This window comes from Juglans regia, chromosome 1 (genome assembly GCF_001411555.2).
Source record: "Juglans regia cultivar Chandler chromosome 1, Walnut 2.0, whole genome shotgun sequence".
NCBI classification, from domain to species: Eukaryota; Viridiplantae; Streptophyta; class Magnoliopsida; order Fagales; family Juglandaceae; genus Juglans; species Juglans regia.
Genome location: NC_049901.1, coordinates 43,423,614 through 43,441,318, shown reverse-complemented (window position 1 = coordinate 43,441,318; position 17,705 = coordinate 43,423,614). Strand labels below are relative to the sequence as shown.

Genomic DNA, 17,705 nt, shown 5'->3' with positions numbered 1-17,705 from the left:
AAACAAGGCACTTGTTTCTGCTCTTGTTAGTAGTTACTGTGGATGGAGCTCGGTTTCCATGTCCATTTCGTTGAGCTTGAATGGTTTACTGGTTAAGGGGAAAAAGGAAAAGGGAAAATTGTATTGGATATAGAAACACCAGCAAAGAACAATATGTCCTGTAGATTTTCTATTTATAACACCGAAGTACTTGAAAACATGCAAAACAGCAAGAAAACAGTTGGAAAATGTCATGAAATGAGTTGTCCATAATCCTAATAGAGTCCGGTGTATGACCTGTCCCATTTCATTCATATTGACCCCTTTTATCACTATCAGTTGGAAAATGTCATGAAATGAGTGAATGATATTGTATACCTGTTTAGAATTAGTCAAGTAGAAAGAAAACAGGATATCATGATGGGGTATGAGCGCCAAGATCTGTCATGAGGAAATGGAGCTGGCATCTCAAATATTGAACCTGTAATGGGAATTAAGTTAGAGATAGGAATCAATTTCTACATGGTTATGGATGCTACAATTTGATTCAAGCACCATAAATCATAGTAAGGATGAAAACAGTATGAACATTTACAACAACTAAGAGGTTTCCGGAATTTATTTCACAATGTGCCTCAAAACATGTAACATAACCAAATAAACTAACAAAAAAGGTCATAAATTAAATGTAAATGAAAACAGAAAAGAATCAACCATATAGGCAGTACCTCATCTTTAACCAAAGGGGGAAGGCTTTCAATCGACATGAGACTGTTCATTTCAGCCTTCAGTCTCTCTTCTTTGATGCCAGCCCATGTATCTTCGGGGAGGGCAAATAATAGGACTGTTAGAACATCAGCTGTAGATGGATGCATTCCACTGCAACAACCTTGATCAAACGCACACAAATTACTGGGGTTGGTTTGACATAAAGGGACCAGCACATCAACTCCTTGTTCAGTGCCATCAGCAATTAGAGTCCCAGATACCACTGCTGCAGGCCTTTCCCCATTAACCTTTAAAAAATTCACAGTTGTCTCCTTACAGCATATCTTACTGTTTTTCCCAGTAAAAAGTTGTACTCCTTGGCAACAGACGCTTGCAGCAATTTCTGGCAACCCATCTTTATCACCCAAAGAAGTGATCCCTTTACAAAATGAGCTTTCAGAAGCCAAGTATCTCGTCACGTGTCTGAATAGTTCAGTCTCTTGTACTTGTTTCAATATCTCTTCCTGAATACCAAAGCTTATAAACTCAAAATCTTAAAAGATTTTCTGTTCATATTTTGGGTAGAAAAGTCTAAAAAACTGAAAAGGTATAGTTCACGCTCTGAAAGCTCAAAGAAATGACAGAAGAATGGGAAATAATGAAATGAAAAATAAAAACAAGAAAGGAAGACAAAGAAGCTGGAGAAGACCTTGATTGCAACCCTTCCCTTTTCCTCTTCACTTAAGGCTACACTCCCATCCTCTTGTCTCCGAACTTCTGCAATCCACTTAACAAATTCTCTCAAATCAGAAGGGGCTGAGTTGAATATTATGGAGAGTACTTTTTGAACATCTTTGAGATCTTCTAACTTCAGGAGGGAGGGAACATTTTCTATTAGGTACTTTGTAATACTTTTCCAACCATCATGTCTACAACTCTGCACAGAATTGAGAGTCATGCAATGCTAGTTCAAGACGTTGGTAGCAAACATAAAAACAGCAGAGCAAAACAAGAGCAGAGCAAAACAAGAAGAAATCAATAAAATGGAATCAGATCCCAGGAGATAAAAGAATACAAGTGGAACATGAAAGACGGAATGCCTATATTTAAGAAGCAGAGAGTACCCTTCTTACCTCATACAATCAAAGTGATCACCCATCTACATAATTTTTCCCATGGCTAATTCAAAATATCACATTCTATTCCAGCTCAACTTTTGGCCCAATCTCAAATCGATAAATAGAAAATGGAATGAAATTATAAAATAAGAAAAATTAGATTTCCAAATGCATTCGTTAGGAACCAAGAGTCGGAATGTTCAAATGATCATTTTGACTCTTGGTTTTGATCAATGATCATAATCATTGATCAAACCCAACAATTATTACATATTCCCTAACGATTAGTTCGAAACTCTTAACTCTTCAATGTGAGCTGCATTTCATAACTACCTGATGTTCCTCTTCATCGCAGTCCTTAAGAGCAACTTTTTTCTGTCATACACTCTTTTGTTATCCAGCACAAATAATAAATATCCTCATATCAAAGCTTTTGATTTACTCGGATTATATCACATCACCAACCAGATCCAATACAATTTGCACCACAATGAACAACCATGAACCTTTCCAAATCACCAAATAAGTGCATGGTATAGTGTAGGATGACAAAAAAAAGGAATTTAACGAATAAAGTAGAAAATGGTACTCAATGAGAAGATTGAGTCTCACAACCATTTTACTAAGACAACCGCAGAATTTCAATGTAATTGGTTTTGGGTAAAAGAGTCACACCTTGATAAAGAACTTGGCATCTCTCCAAGAAATGGATAACTCGATAACTCCTCTCTCCAAGAGTTTGATCTCAAGATTCCATTATCAAATATCTCAGTTAAAGTACACAAGGCAATTATTTTCTTAGGTAAGTTATTAGGTAGTCCTGGAGTATGGATGATGTGACTCCCAACCTTCCACAACATGTCAAGACATTAAAATTGCTTACGCAAGCATTCATTTTTAATGACATGGCATCCTATGATAGGTTGGGAGTACCATGAGTTTGCCAGGATACCTAATAATTACTCATTTTCTAATAACCGAGGCTATAGATGTTCATATACAAGTATGACTCTTATCCAAATAAATACCTAATGAATAAAATTATAAATAAGACATTTAGACTTCTAATAGACTCCTAAAACTAATAGATACCTGAAAGACAGATAATTGAATACAACTCTCCCCACCTAAAAAGACTGGGTTCAAACATAGATGCCATAATCATGTGACACGTGCGTTTAAAAGAATAAAGGAAAAAGAAAAAGATAGTTTTGATACCAAGTGTCAGTGGTAGGGACCATTCATCATGGGATCTCAATTCTGAGGATTGATTGCTTAAATTTATAGTTTAGAAGGCACATTGCCAATGTTATAAAATATATTCAATTATTGGTACCACTCTATTGTGACCCATAATGGGGGAAATCTAGTACTAAAATTTCATTAAAACTAACACAACATTAAGGTTATATAAAATATAAACCAGCCAACAAGAACAGTACCACTGTGTAGAGGATTGACGGATCTCTGTGATGCCTTGAAATAATCATGTACCTGAAAAATCATATTTCGGAATGTAAATAGAATGCAAAGAAAACAGACAATACCCAACATCATAGAATCAAGATGGTACCAAGGCAGAATTTAAGTACAACAAATTTGGAAGATGTAATATTCTACTTGACCCCTCACTTGCAAATACTTAGTAAACAAGACTATAATTCTTGAAAAGGTTGAGATCAAATTAAAAGAATTTATGTCTAACACGCAAATATGTGGCTACTTATCCAAATGCACAGGCCAAAAGAAGATATAGAACTTTGTTTGCTACGCACATTTTTTCCTCCTGCATGAAAGCTAAATTAGCTAATTACTAGAAATTGCCGACCAAAAATAGCATTAAAAGCCATTGAAAGTATAGAAAGTGAATTTCACCAATAACTCTCTTTTAAATAAAAAAAATGCACGCATTCGCACCGAAGTTTATAATATTCACCAAAAAAAAGAAAAAAAAATTATATATAAGCTTCATATATGAAAGATATAAGTTTGTTTTTTATAAGTATATGAAAGATATAAGTTGTTGAGATACAAAGAAAGAAACATACTGAATGTTAAAGAAACTGAGAAGAAATACTACTACCATTTCGTTTGAAGAAACACAAACTATAAACAGCTTATATTGATTACTAACTCTTGCAATCTTACAATTTGATAAGGAGGTTCAAAATAGGAGAGCTTACCCCCTTCGATGTCCTGTTGCCTTGTCAATAGTATCCATTGCTTCCCAAAGAAGCGTGAGAGGGACCCAATGAGGAGGATATTTAAATCGAGCAACATCCAAAATGAGAACCATATCTCTTCCAGCATGATATCCCCCAATAGGTGAAAAGTGACCAGTTCCAGTCTGTACCCAGACAGTGAAATGAATTTTGATCCTCTCTCAGGTTCTAATAAGCAAGTGTAGAACAAGGATAAGAAATGTTTTATTTCAAAACAAAAAAATTATAAACACTCCTTTCTTGAACCAGAATATTATCACCAAATGGTGTACAGAAAAACTTGATACTAAGTAGGCGGCCCTAACAATTCAGAGTAGCCCCATTCGGTGCATTTTAACACTTTCATCCTTTTCTTTTTAAAAATTATTTGATCCCACGAACAGATAAGGCTTCAACGGGTAAAAAGGGTACAGGCAACAAAGCTAAAAATTACCATTGTTTGTCTAGTTTTTACTAACTTGCTTCTCACAAGCAAATGATCAGTCTTGCCGATTAGCTAAAAGGGGACAGCATATAGCAATAAAAAAAAGCATACAAAATATAGATCAGGACATGGTTTACCCATTGCATCAAACCTACTAGTTCAGGTATAAGGCACTTTGAGCTGACATAACAATGATTCCAGTGGCATATATCAAATTCATGGATGCAGGAATTTTTGTAAAACTACACCAAGAATAAGGAACATAAATAAAAGAAGAATAGCTAATGATAAGATTGCAAAATGGATAAGCTCACAAGACCTGCTTAAAAACTGCTCTGTTGTACGATGTGATCACATGACAATCCTCTAAAGAAGTGCATGATATTACACACTTGCGGAAGTCATCAATGGTGCTTTCACTAGTCCGAAAAGCTTCCACTTTAGCCCCGTTGCAATGTGCCAGACATGCGACTTTCCCAAACGTGATGCCTTCAGCTTTGATCTTTTCCAAAGGCTGGCAGCAGTCAAGCATAGAGTCATCAAACCATCTCCAAGGGCCTACAAATGAAATCACAAGTTCAAAACATGAGGAAACCTTGACCGCAGAAGCGTAGAAGAAATTCTGCTGACAAAAGAAAAAGAGTATAATGATGGTGGGACGCACTCAAGCCACAAAGCCAGTTAAAAAATTCACCGACTTAAAAGGTATCGATCCATGTGGTGGTAATTCAAGCGACGTCAAAACACATACAAGTCTCCACTTCAATTGCAATTTTTTAAGCTCTGCAATGTGTTCCCTCAATTGCAAAGACCCCATAAAAAAGAAACCGACTTTCAGGCAGTAATTATTAAACAACCTACAAAACATGGTTTAAGTCCCGACGCATTGTGCAAATTCCTCACAAAATGTATTCGTCAATAATCGTTTTAAAGTCTGTGGCTGTGAGGGCTTAAGATTAATGTAATATGTTACAACAACACTCAAAAGGAAATTCATGGATCTGGCCCAGCAGTACGTACGATGTTACGAAGGAAGAATGTAAAATCACCATTCGCTTTTGTTATAAGAATTAAGGAAATGGATATAAATAAACCTTTCCACTTTCTTCCGGGGTCGATAGCAAGCGCATTGAGAACCATAGCAAGAGTGGCCAGCCCGCAAAAGGCAGGCTCGGACTGGGTTTGGTAGTAGGAAATGAGTTTGAAAAACCCCTCCATTGTTGCACCTCCAAGAGCCTCAGTAAAAAGCTTCTGCAAACAAAATTCGGTCAGCTGCAGCTTCAGAGAGAGAGAGAGAGAGCTTTGAGTTGGGAGTGACTAATACGTACCTTACCATCGGGTGAAGCGAATTCGATAGCGGGTGGAGAAGGGAGGGATCTGCGGTAAATACCAGGCAAGGGCGTCGTGGCCATTTTGGCAGGGTTCGGCTCCTCGGAGGTGGGTAATTGTTTGATTGATTGGGCTTCTCTCCTCTCCTCTCCTCTCTTCTCTCAATGGAATCTTGCTTTCCGAGCAACAGAGTCAGAGAATCCGAGATTCCTCTCTTCCAGTCCACTCACAGAGATGCAGAGAAAGAAGAAAAAGAAGAGAGAGAAGTGGGAATGCTGCTTTACTTTATTTATTTCCATGGGATATATTGAGTATTTTTATAATTACATTTTTTAAAAAGCTTGACCGTTAGTGGGTGGTAATATTTATAAGTAAATAGATAAATTACGCATTTAATTTTTTATTTTTATTTTTTGTAAAAATGTGGATTTTATGAATAAATCATTCTTTTTTATATTTTTTTAAATAGTATCTACTTTTTTATAATGACTTATATAAAAGAGCGGTATTACTCTGCTGCCTATAGGTACCCATTTTGTATGCCACCTAGTGTAAATTGTGCCTTTTTTTTCTTTTTATTTTAAACATTTTTTAACATATTCAAACATGTTTAAAAAATTAAAAATACACTAATAGTCAATTATTTAATTATTAAAAAAATAAAAATTAAAAAAATAAATATATGAGGGATTAAAATAAGAAGGCAAATTGAGGCACAGTAACATTATTCTATATAAAATTTATCTATTTAAAACTTGTACAAATTATTTCTCATACTTTCCCGACTTGCTTGGGCTCATCGAGAGCATCGAACTTTATTTTGTAAAATCAGTATAGATTTCAAATTTGAGATTTCCATCTTTTTTAACTTTTACAAAATTGAAAACTCAAATTGCACAAAGAATCTAAATCAAAGGAAGCTATGGTCCTTAACCTAATAGGTCATTTTTCAATTTTAATAATTATTTTTATTAGTACTTAGTGTCCAAGAACAAAGTTCCGACTAATCTAAAAGTACACAAACTTAGACAGGAAATTTCGTAAATGTATCTTGAATAATTCAAAGGAAAGTTTTCTAGTCCAATAACCTGTAGAAATTATACATTGAAGAAAAGAGTAAAATCAACAACTCTAATAAAATGAAAGAAGAGACCCAAAGCAAAGAGTCATAGTTCTTAATTATGTTGAAATTATATTATTGGGAGAATACTACCTTTATTGATGGGATTTTATTAAATAAATGCTTTGTGTTACACTAACACCAATGTATAACAATGTTACGTACAATCTCCCTGCTTAGTCAATTTTATCTTTAAATTTTTCTAAAATTATAATAATATCCTTATCAAAATAGTACACTTTTCCATTTAACGAAGGGTTTGCACATGCAGTCCCCAATAAGGGTGTTCAACCGGTCCGGTTTTTTTCCGGATCCGGTCCGAAACCCGGAAATCTGGGTGCATCCGGGCGGTTATCCGCCCGGATTACACCCGGGCGGTTAAAATATTCCGAATCCAGTTAAGGATCCGGTTATCATCCATAACCGGGTCCTTTAAAATGAAAAAATCGCATCTCTTTCTTTCTCGAATCCCCCCCCCCCCGTTCTCGAATCCGCTTCTCTCTCGCTTAGGTTTGCAGCTCTCGTCTTCTCCAAGCTTCGAAGTGAGAAGCTTCGCGCATCTGGGTGAGACACGCGGAAGCTACCATCGAAGGCTCTCTCTCTCTCTAAGCTCTTAAGGTACCTTTCTTTATACTTAGGGTTTTCTTTGGACTCTCCGGCCATTTATCAAACTCACAATGCAACTACAACTCAAACTCTTCATAACATGTGTTAGGTTTTCTGCCTTTTTCTTTCATTTTGTTGAGGTTGTGTGGTTTTGTTTTGATTCGGGATGACTATCCTTGTTCAGCAGCTTGAGTTTGGTAAATTTTTTCTACTCCTTTCCTTTCTTTTTTTTTCTCGTTCATTTTTTGTTTACATTTTGTTTACATCTTTATATATATTTTTTATATATAAAATTAATCTCTAAATATGCCCATCTAATCAATTTTTTGTTTTGTTTATTAATCTGAATGACTATATATCCTCATCGAGCAACTTGAGTTTGGAAAATTTTCAACTATTTTTCCTTTTCTTAAATTGTTATAATTTATGATTTGATCAGTGTTCATCATATATTATAGGTATTTTCTTCTAATTTTTAAATTAATATTTTAATCTCTAAATATGCATTCTCAAGATTTTTTAGATTTAATATTCTTAAACCCTTTTTCATCAGCCGTGCTTTTAATAAAAAAGAAAATCGAATATTGGCTAAACCTTGGTGTTGGACGGTGGATTTGTTGTGCCACAGATCAATTCATTTCCTTTAGGTCTGCACTTTTTGCATAAATTTGTCGTTTTGAAACTTAACAATATCCATAAATGAAAGTGCAATGTTTCTACTACCTTTTGGGCCTCTAAAACTTGAGAAATAAGGCTATGAGATCTGTCAAAAACTGATTTCACCACTGAAGAACATGAAAATATGCAGTGGATAGATTGTGTTTGATGATCTGCAAACGTCATGTCTATGAGCAAGAGAGAATGCCAAAAGCATTTGTGGCTTAGAGAGTTTAAAATATGCAATTATGTTGGCTCTTTTTGTAGAGGGAACATTATAATAATTTCAGTGAGGAGAATAAAACAGGGGAAGAAAGAACAGCAAGGAAAATATTGAACTCTGTTCTATTGCTTGCCTGTGTAGTTATGTGTTGGGTCCATGTTGCATTGATTTGTTTTCTGTTGCTTTGTTGCAAGGTGAGAATGAATCTAGTTAGACTATTGAAGGTGTGTCTTGTGATGCAGTTGATAATAAAAGGTCGTAGTCCCTTGTACATGTAACTGTAGTAATTTGTGTAGTCCTCTACATTTTCATTTATTTGTACATGTATGAAAATATCATGGATGGCAAATGATATTGATGATTACAACTGTTATCTACTGCAGGGACTAGACAGCTAATTCAATAAAAGAAACTGCATATATAGTAAGCTAATTTTGAACTAATTTTTATAATAGGGCATCTGTAGGAATTCCAACAGTCTCTCAAGGAGATGAAAGAGAGAGTAGAAGATCATGTTGTTTATGTTTCAAGATCATGTTGTTTGGAGTTTCAAGATGTGAAAAGACTAATAAATTTTGATCTTTGTAAATTTATTTCTTTTGTTCTTTATAAATTTATGTTTTAGTTTAATTAGTTGTGATGTATTATTATCTTTTTTGTTCTTTGTAAATTTATGTTTTTGTTTAATTAGTTGTGATGTATTATTATTTCTTTTGTTCTTTGTAAATTTATATTTTAGTTAATTAGTTGTGATGTATTATTATTATTTATTTTATTTTTTGTAAATTTATGTTTTGCATTGTGATGTAACAACAATATTATTATTTTGTATTTTTATTGATTTTGTTTGTGAATTTATTAACAGAATTTTTTTTTTAAAAAAACCAAGTGCTTTAAAAACATTTTTTTTAAGTTTTAAAGTCTTTTTTTAAAAAAATAAAAAATTAAACCCGGATTAAATCCGATTATTACCCGGATCCGGATATCTGGATTGAATCCGGTTATCCGCCCGGATTAAATCCGGATTAATCCGGACGGATAACCACCCGGATTTTAGCACCCGGATCCGGATCCGGTTGAACACCCCTAGTCCCCAAATAGAGACTGCAAATAAAATTTCTCATAATGTCTTTGATCATCTAGGGTTTGAAGTATTGTCTTGTTGAAATAATATATTTTGGTGTAGTGGATTGCTTGGATATTGTAGGATTTCAGGAGTGGATGCTGCTAACTCACTTAATTATACTAATTTGCATACAGATTTTCATTAAACATTTTGGATGTCAAACTAAGTGGGATTTCTTTTATAGCAAAAGAAATGTAATAGCTAGATTATTTGCTTTTGTTTAAAAAAAAAAAGAAGCATAACATAATAGATTTTGCCTAAATTCTCAAGTGGAATAATTTTAAACAATTATATATATATATATATATATATATATGCGTGTTTGTATTAAATGTTTTAAAACTCCCTGCAGTTGTATAAAAAATGGAGAAAACTCTTGCCTCTTCCTTCATCATGACCTTTTTTATTCAGGCTCTGAAGGACAACTCTTGCCTCCACACATGAGGTTTACATCTCCGGCAGTCAACTGTAGCTTCTCAACAAATAACCTACAAATGGGCAGTAGATAGCCTTGCTGTTCTGCATTTCTAACACTCAGACATTCTGATAGTTCATACGATCGACATCTTTCCCTAGTCTCGGAAGTAGAGAGAAAATGAGGAAAACACGACACGACACTATGACATAGGTGCACCGAGATCCACATCCACCTTGTTCTCTTGGCATCTCTTGAGAAGGTGGAGTTGGCGTCTTAAATGCAAAACCTGCCATACCAAAGCAGAGAAATCTGTCAATTTGATGTATGATGCAGAGTAAAATGAGCAGCAAAAAGTTTAATTAGATGTTGTAACAAGTTTGCAGTATATTTAGGGGTTGATCTCAGGCATAATTACTTGAATTACACATGGCAAGATCAGGTAACAAGCATGATAACACTTTAAAACATGCATAGTCTTGGAATCTTCTGCATCAATGGAAACTTCCATATCAAATAATTCTATATACCAATGATTATCAAACTCATATTCACGTAATAAATTTTGTTCAAAACATCTCACAGAATTCAAATGCATTTTTTCCTTCAACTCAACAAATGTCTCGGTTTTGTAAGCTGTTGACCAATTTGTAAATGTGAAAGACATGCTTTTACATTCAGGTTAAAATAGTCGTAAAACAAACTTGTGGAGCAACAGCCACCACATTATAGAAATGCTAAGCTGTGACAAAAGAAGCAAGATCTTGCAAGAACAAACTGGTATGAATTAGTTACCTCTTCTTGAAGCAAGGTGGGAAGATTTTCAGTCAAGACGAGGCTGGATATTTCCAATAAAACATTCTCATTTTTTATACCAGACCATGTTTCTGGAGGCAACGCCAGTAAAAGTGCCGTTAGAACATCATTGCTAGCTGGGTGGATTCCAATGTAATTGCTTGAGGCAGAGCAACAGCAACCGGGTTTCATTTGGGATGAAGGAAACAGCACATCAACCCCATGCTCACTCTTTCCATTAACTACTGTCCCAGAAACTACCGTAACAAGGTTGTCACCATTAGCCTTCAGGCAATTTATGCATGTTTCTCGACAGCAATACTCACCTGAGGCACTGGATATCCCAGCCAAAATTTCTGCCCCTTGGCAACAAACACTTGCAGCTATGTCAGGAAAATTGTCTTGATGACTCAAAAGCGGTAAGTTCCTGCAGCATGAATTTGCTGAGGATAAAAATGCTGACACGTGTTTAAAGAGGCCAGTCTCCTGCACCTGTTTCAATACCTCTTCCTGTAATAACAAATCTTAGGTTCAAAATTTTGGAGGAAACTAAATAAACTGCTGAATTAATATCTGGTCATCAAAAGAAAAAGAGAAATGGTAAAGGACACGAAGCTTCTCCAACACCTTGACAGTAACCCTTGCTTTCTCCTCTGGGCTTAATCTTTGATCACCGTCCTCTCGTCTTCGAACCTCTGCAATCCACTTGATGAACTCTCCAAAATTTGATGGAAGTGATGTGACAATAAGAGAAAGAACTTTTTCAATATCTTTCACATCTGCCGACTTTAAGAGAACAGGAACATCATCCATGAGGTATTTTGCAATACCGACCCAACTCTCATTTTTACAGCTCTGCAAGAAGCTCCCAAATGGATAAACATCAGCAAAAGTAATCCAAGATTTCTTAAAAGCACAATCACAATCAATAGAGAGAAATAAAATTGACTCAAGAAGAGGAGATAAAGCAAGGTAAAATCATTCAACTAGCTTATAAGACTATCCTAAATTATCTAATAAAGTTGGGAAGAGACTTGTTTAATAATGTAGGTGAATTTTTTTCCTCCTTCCTTATGGGGATGAAGGGAGGAAGCATCACCATTAGAGATTGACCACTAAGATAGAGAGAGAACAAAAAGTGAAAAATAAAAAAATTTAAAACCATAAATAATTAAACCTATATACTGAGGTTTGTGACATACCAGGGTATAAAGTAATCCCGGCTCCCTGTGAGGCCTTGATATAAGCATGAACCTGATAAAAAACATTATACGTCAGTTAAAAACACATTATTGACATGAAATGCATCTTGAGACATAACAAAGCCAACGTAAATGGAACACCCAAGGCAAATCACAGCATACAAACAAACAATGAATTTGATCTTCGTCCAGACTTTGATCAGATTCCTAGGTCATTGAACTCAAAAGCAAATCTGGCAACACTCATCTTTGTTTATGCTACATGACCGAGTTGCCTGATTGCAACACTCATGCCCTTGGGCCGGGTTTTCTATTAACTATGCCTGTATGTTCTTAGCCACTTGCCTTAAAAGATGAATCATCTTTCTCCCATAATTACTTCTTTCATTCATTTGTTATCCAAAATAGAATTAATAAAACAAAAAAATAATAAAGTAGTCTCAAACAATTTCAAATGACTAAGGAAATGATGGGGTGTTAGATAAGACTAACACAGCTAATTTTCTAGCCTTGCCTGGGATTTTTTTTTTTTTTTTTTTACGAAAATAACCTTTTTATTAAAAAAACCCTCACTTGAGGAAGAGGAAAACCATGGTTACAATCATCACCTTCTGGACATTATCAATAACCGCCTTATTGCAAAAAATGAAAAAAAACTCATTTACAACCTAGATAAGGAATCTGTCCATTGCCAAAGCACCTCTCATTGTTCGCGGTAGCTCATTCCAGCCTTGCCTGGGAACTTAATATGTTGAAGCCAGTTTTAAACTCCTAATGAACATTACCAACTATACATAGAAAACCCTGATACATTCCTTTGTTAATCAAAGATAATTCAGGATTTCAGTGCTTCTGAAAATGGGTTCACTGGTTGTCAAGAATCAGAAGTTCCCCAGTCAGTGGCATATATCTATTGAAAATGGTTTTGCAAAACATCTATTAAGAAGTCAGCTTCTCCTCTGAATTGAACAGAGGTAGAAGGATCCCATCAATGCAGTTTCTCCAGAAAAACTGCTTCCAACATAATACATAAATGTACTTATGGTTAATTGATGTAATAAAGTTAACTGAAGAAAATTTAAGCAATTGCCTACCCTCTCTGTTGTCCTGTTGATTTGTCAACATAACCCATCGCTTCCCAAAGAAGTGAGAGAGGAACCCAATGAGGAGGATATTTAAAGCGTGCAACATCCAATACTAGTGCCATGTCCCTTCCAACATGGTAACCACCAATAGGCGAAAAATGACCACTTCCTGTCTGCCAAAAATTTTGATAGATATTTTCATCAATTCTATCACGTGGAAAACAGCGCACCAAAATTGGATCTTTATGAGTTACTTGAGACCCCAAATAATCGATGAAAATTTTCATAACTCATTTTTGTTATAAGTAAAAGAAAAAACTTCATAACTCTTTTGTATTGCATATCAAGAACTTCAAATGTTAAATAATAATATCATTGCAATGCCATTTCAAAAATATTTATGCAAAAACACAGATCAATTCCCTGCTCCCTGTTTTTGTACACATGTGATAGCGGGAGGTAATGCATGATCAAATTCACAACATAAAATTTTCACTATTCAATGCACACCAATAAATACACAGGCAGTCAAATAGAGAAAGAAGAAGATTATGTATGGAAATAATATATAAATACTCAGGCAGTCAAATAGAGAAAGAAGAAAATTATGTATGGAAATAATAGATAAGTAAATAAATCTTCCAGTACTTACTTGCTTCAGAGCTGATCTATCATATGATGAGATCACATGACAATTATCAGAAACGGAACATCTCATTACATGTTTACGGAAGTCTTCAAGGGTACTTTGGTTTGTGCGAAAGGCTTCAACTTTTGCTCCAGCACAATGAGCTAAACATACGAGCTTCCCAAATGAGATGCCTATAGCTTTGACCTTTTCTAAAGGTTCACAACAGTCTAGCATGGATTCATCAAACCATCTCCAAGGTCCTGTCAGAAAAATGGAGAACAATGTAACACATGCATGATAGAACCTGAAAAGATATATAAACTCATATATCTCGAAATATGAATAATTCCTGTTGTTTTGCAATGTTGAAAATAGGAGAAACATCCCAATATGATCTGAACCAGCCATTTATACTCGATCTCGAATACAGATGGCAATCATTACTGTGGAAAAGGCATCAGCTAATAGACTGAAGGTATCTTCTGCTAATGGAATAAAGGTATCCCAATATAATTTGAATATACACTTATACTTGGTCTAAAATACAGAAAGAAATTGTTTATACTTGGTTGAAAAGCACCTCCATAATTTTTTATGATTCATATGCGTATGCAGATGAAAACACTCGAGACAGGTTTTATTGATGATGAGGAACTCCAGAGACTGCAATGAAACGTGTCTTTTATCTGGTTAAACTCTGGACCAGTGTAATGCCCCACTTTATGAAGATCAGGTACATTATCGGCTTTCCACCAATAGAGCATGGCCCCTTGAAAATTTTTGCACCCAAGGGTTAAATCGTACAAGCTTAGGGAGTGAGATGAAATGAGAATTTTGTGAATAGTAATAAAATAATTTGTGAATAGTAGTGAGATAATTTGAATTAGCCCTAGTTTGGATTGGAAACTCATCTCAACTCATCATTACAACTTTCCCAAATTTCCACACAAAATACAATAAATAATTCAACTTTTTCAAATCCCAAAACAATAATAATATTAAAAAATAATATTCTAACAATATTTTATTCAACTCATCTAAAACCATTTCAACTCTTCTCAACTCATCTCAACCATCTCAACATGTCTTTTAATGTTTTATGGGGTTTTTGAAAAGGAGAGAGAAAAAGTTGAATAAAAAATATAATAAAATTAAAAAATATTGTTAGAATATAGTTTTTTAATATTATTTTTGTTTGGAGATTTGAAAAAATTGAATTGTCTTTTATTTTTTTGTTTGAAAGTTTGGGAAAGTTGTAATGATTAGTTTAAAAGTATTTGTATTTGAGTAATGTTTAGGAAGGAGATGGGATGAGATGAGAATTTTAGGATGGAAACTTTTTCCAAACAAGCCCTTAGACCTAGAGGGGTCCTAAGCCAGCCCCTAGGGATTGAAAACACTTGAGACAAGTTAATCCATACAGTGAAAAAACCTAAATAAACAGTGATGAGCAGCATCATATCAACTAAATACTAAGCATGCCGGTCCCTTAGAACCAAACTTTGTGTGACAACAGACCACAGGTCCAAAATAAAAGCTCCATCTTTTTTTTTTTCTCCTAAAGAAATAAAAGCTCCATCTTACTAATTGGAAAAATAGGACCAAAATACTAAATTTTGATCAAAATAAATTGTATCATACCCTTCCATTTTCTTCCAGGATCTATAGCGAGTGCATTCAAGACCATGGACAGGCTGGCCAATCCACAATATGCGGGCTCTGATTGTGTCTGAAAAAAAGAAATCAACCTATAAAAGCCTTCCATTGTCCCACTTTGAATGGCCTCAATGAAAAGCTTCTGCAATCACAAAAACATTTATGGGTTAATGTCTGATTAGGAACCATAAATGAAGATTCTAATCGCAAATAACTATCCTGGAAAATATCTCAGATTACATTTATCAATATAGTTGTTGTAACCAGCTACCACCACTATCCATACAATTTCTTATTTTTATTTCAAGGAAATTAAAAATAAAATAAAATCCTGAACTGTTTATAAAAAAAAAAAAAAAAAAAAAAAGAAGCACAGATAGTCTTAAATAGCATAAACTCACGGTGCTACTACTGTCACTCGCTAGACATCCAGTGATGCAAATACGGAGGTTGTTCCGTAAATAGTGTTCCGTGATCCAAGATAAATGGAGATCAGTTCCGTGATCCAAGGTGGATGGAGATGATGCGGGAATGAAGATTACTTCTTCAAGGAAGATTTTATCCAATTTATTTTTGAATTCTTGTTTAATCTGATTCGTTTTGAATTCTTGCTATTTTGATTAATTCTTTCCTAGTTTATCGCAATCATTGTAATCCTATAAACAAAGTCGAAATGGAATGGAAAAGGCAGTTGCCATTTTTATCGAGTTTGAACTTTTGTTTTGGAGAGACTCCAATTTACAGAGTGATTTGTATTTTTTTTTTCCCTCTTGGTTATCAACGTAATTACGTTGATCCTTGAGAATTTGGCACCATCCAGTCACTCAAAATAACCCGAGCTGTAATTCTGAAATCTTACCCATAGAAGTTATTATAATACAGAATACAATAAAAGCAGAAGTATATGATTATTATAGGTACTCGCATAAAACTCCATTTCTATTATTCAAATGAATAACAAAATCCAGAGAGAGAGAGGACCACACTTCCACATTGCTAGTTATGTTATAAAAAATCAAATATATGTATGTATGCATGTATGTATCAATTCTCAGCGATTAATCAAACAATTCCCAAACCACCACAAACATTAAATTCAACGAACAATTTGAAAAGAAAAATGTCCTGTTAGTTTAGTCTCAGGACTATAAAAAATTCGGTAATTGAATTTCAGGGACGGCAGGGGAACGAACTGTAACTGACCTTGCCTTCATGGGAAGCGAAATCGATTGCGGGAGGAGACGGGAGTACTCGCCGGTACAGCCCGGCCATAGCCATTTTATTATTCCAACCCTCTTCGATTTACAATATTTTTCTCCAAAAACGAAACTTTAAAGTTTAAAGACCCTCTCTCCCTCTCTCTCTCTGTTTAGGGTTTTGGAAATTCGAGTTTTTTACTGTAAAGAGTCAAAGACAGGTCCGAACCGTTAATATGAAGATTTTTTTTTAATTAATTCGGGTGAAAAAAAAAAAAAAAACAGCGGGAAAACTCTGGATCTTCGTAATCTACGGATGTATTTGGATGTTGAAGTGAGTTGAGTTGAGATGATAAAATATTATTAGAATATTATTTTTTAATATTATTATTATTTTATAATTTAAAAAAGTTGAATTATTTATTATATTTTGTATTAGGATTTAAAAATGTTGTAATGATGAATTGAGATGAATTGAGATGAGTTTGAGATTCAAACTCACCCGCACGGGTATTGATTTAGAATATTTGAACCTAAATATTCTATCATTATTTTTTCACTACTATTTATAAAATAGTTAAGAATACCTCATTATCCCAATACAACCTAAATATATAATAAATTCTAATTACTATGGGTTTGCACTTGCGTGTACACACGTGTATATATATAGTCTTAGAATATGCAATAATTCTTTTAAAAAAAGTTAAGTATATTTGATACCTACATTTAAAAAAAATAAAAAGAATCATTTTTCATGTGTGTATATCATGCATGCATTTTAAGCCATACACAAGGCCGTCCATATATAGTTCATGATTTGCACCAGCCGAGATCGATAGAAGGTTATAAAATTGCATAATGATCATGTGAAAGTGTATAGTGCAAGTGTTACATGATGTAAAACTTCTCATCGACTAAATACGAACCAACATACAAAACTTGAACACATATATAAATCTCACATATACGTAAGAGTTTAAAAAAAAAAAAAACCCCTTAAAACTCCTTCGAGATTTTGTTAAAATAAATTTTTATAAAAAAACTAAGGAATATATATGAAGAGTGCATGGAAGCAAGCAATGAATGCAACTGACCTTGCCTTGAGAAGAATGAAAATCAATGGCAGGAGGCGAAGGAAGAGGACGTTTGTAAAACCCATTTTCCATTTTTTATGGACCTTTTACTTTGGTTCATCATTTTTAAATTATAT

General features: G+C 34.3%; 2 protein-coding genes across 4 annotated transcripts; both read right to left on the bottom strand.

Annotated features, from left to right (window-relative positions):
• Positions 1 to 134: 134 nt before the first annotated feature.
• LOC108996032 (glutathione gamma-glutamylcysteinyltransferase 3-like) lies at positions 135 to 6,057 on the bottom strand. 2 transcript variants are annotated; one of them, XM_018971760.2, is made up of 8 exons: positions 5,780 to 6,057; positions 5,546 to 5,702; positions 4,771 to 5,009; positions 3,989 to 4,152; positions 3,248 to 3,299; positions 1,397 to 1,624; positions 708 to 1,211; positions 135 to 460 (listed from the first exon to the last, which is right to left on the bottom strand). In XM_018971760.2, exons 1-8 carry the CDS (start codon positions 5,861 to 5,863, stop codon positions 395 to 397), a joined length of 1,494 nt encoding a protein of 497 aa, XP_018827305.1. In that variant the 5' UTR covers positions 5,864 to 6,057; the 3' UTR covers positions 135 to 394. The 2 variants fall into 2 exon arrangements, with proteins under 2 accessions (XP_018827305.1, XP_018827306.1); XM_018971761.2 differs by having other exon boundaries at positions 145 to 460; positions 5,785 to 6,040.
• Positions 6,058 to 9,811: 3,754 nt separating this feature from the next.
• Positions 9,812 to 17,693, bottom strand: LOC108996048 (glutathione gamma-glutamylcysteinyltransferase 1-like). 2 transcript variants are annotated; one of them, XM_018971791.2, is made up of 8 exons: positions 16,500 to 16,697; positions 15,282 to 15,438; positions 13,662 to 13,900; positions 13,019 to 13,182; positions 11,925 to 11,976; positions 11,350 to 11,577; positions 10,723 to 11,232; positions 9,812 to 10,216 (listed from the first exon to the last, which is right to left on the bottom strand). In XM_018971791.2, the coding sequence occupies exons 1-8, from the start codon at positions 16,572 to 16,574 to the stop codon at positions 10,130 to 10,132; spliced, it is 1,512 nt and encodes a 503-aa protein (XP_018827336.1). In that variant the 5' UTR covers positions 16,575 to 16,697; the 3' UTR covers positions 9,812 to 10,129. The 2 variants fall into 2 exon arrangements, with proteins under 2 accessions (XP_018827336.1, XP_018827337.1); XM_018971792.2 differs by lacking the exon at positions 16,500 to 16,697 and adding an exon at positions 17,590 to 17,693 and having other exon boundaries at positions 9,813 to 10,216.
• Positions 17,694 to 17,705: the final 12 nt, after the last annotated feature.

Bases quoted from the DNA above. Each gene is read 5' to 3' on its own strand.
- LOC108996048 (XM_018971791.2), bottom strand. From the start codon at position 16,574: ATGGCTATGGCCGGGCTGTACCGGCGAGTACTCCCGTCTCCTCCCGCA. The intron at 11,977-13,018 runs GTAGGCAATTGC...GTTTTTTATCAG, and splicing joins TCAACAGGACAACAGAGAGG to GTTCATGCTTATATCAAGGC. The intron at 11,578-11,924 runs GTATGTCACAAA...AGCTTCTTGCAG, and splicing joins CGGGATTACTTTATACCCTG to AGCTGTAAAAATGAGAGTTG.
- LOC108996032 (XM_018971760.2), bottom strand. From the start codon at position 5,863: ATGGCCACGACGCCCTTGCCTGGTATTTACCGCAGATCCCTCCCTTCT. The intron at 4,153-4,770 runs GTCTTGTGAGCT...GTCTGGGTACAG, and splicing joins ACAGAGCAGTTTTTAAGCAG to ACTGGAACTGGTCACTTTTC. The intron at 1,212-1,396 runs GTCTTCTCCAGC...TTTGGTATTCAG, and splicing joins AGGGAAGGGTTGCAATCAAG to GAAGAGATATTGAAACAAGT.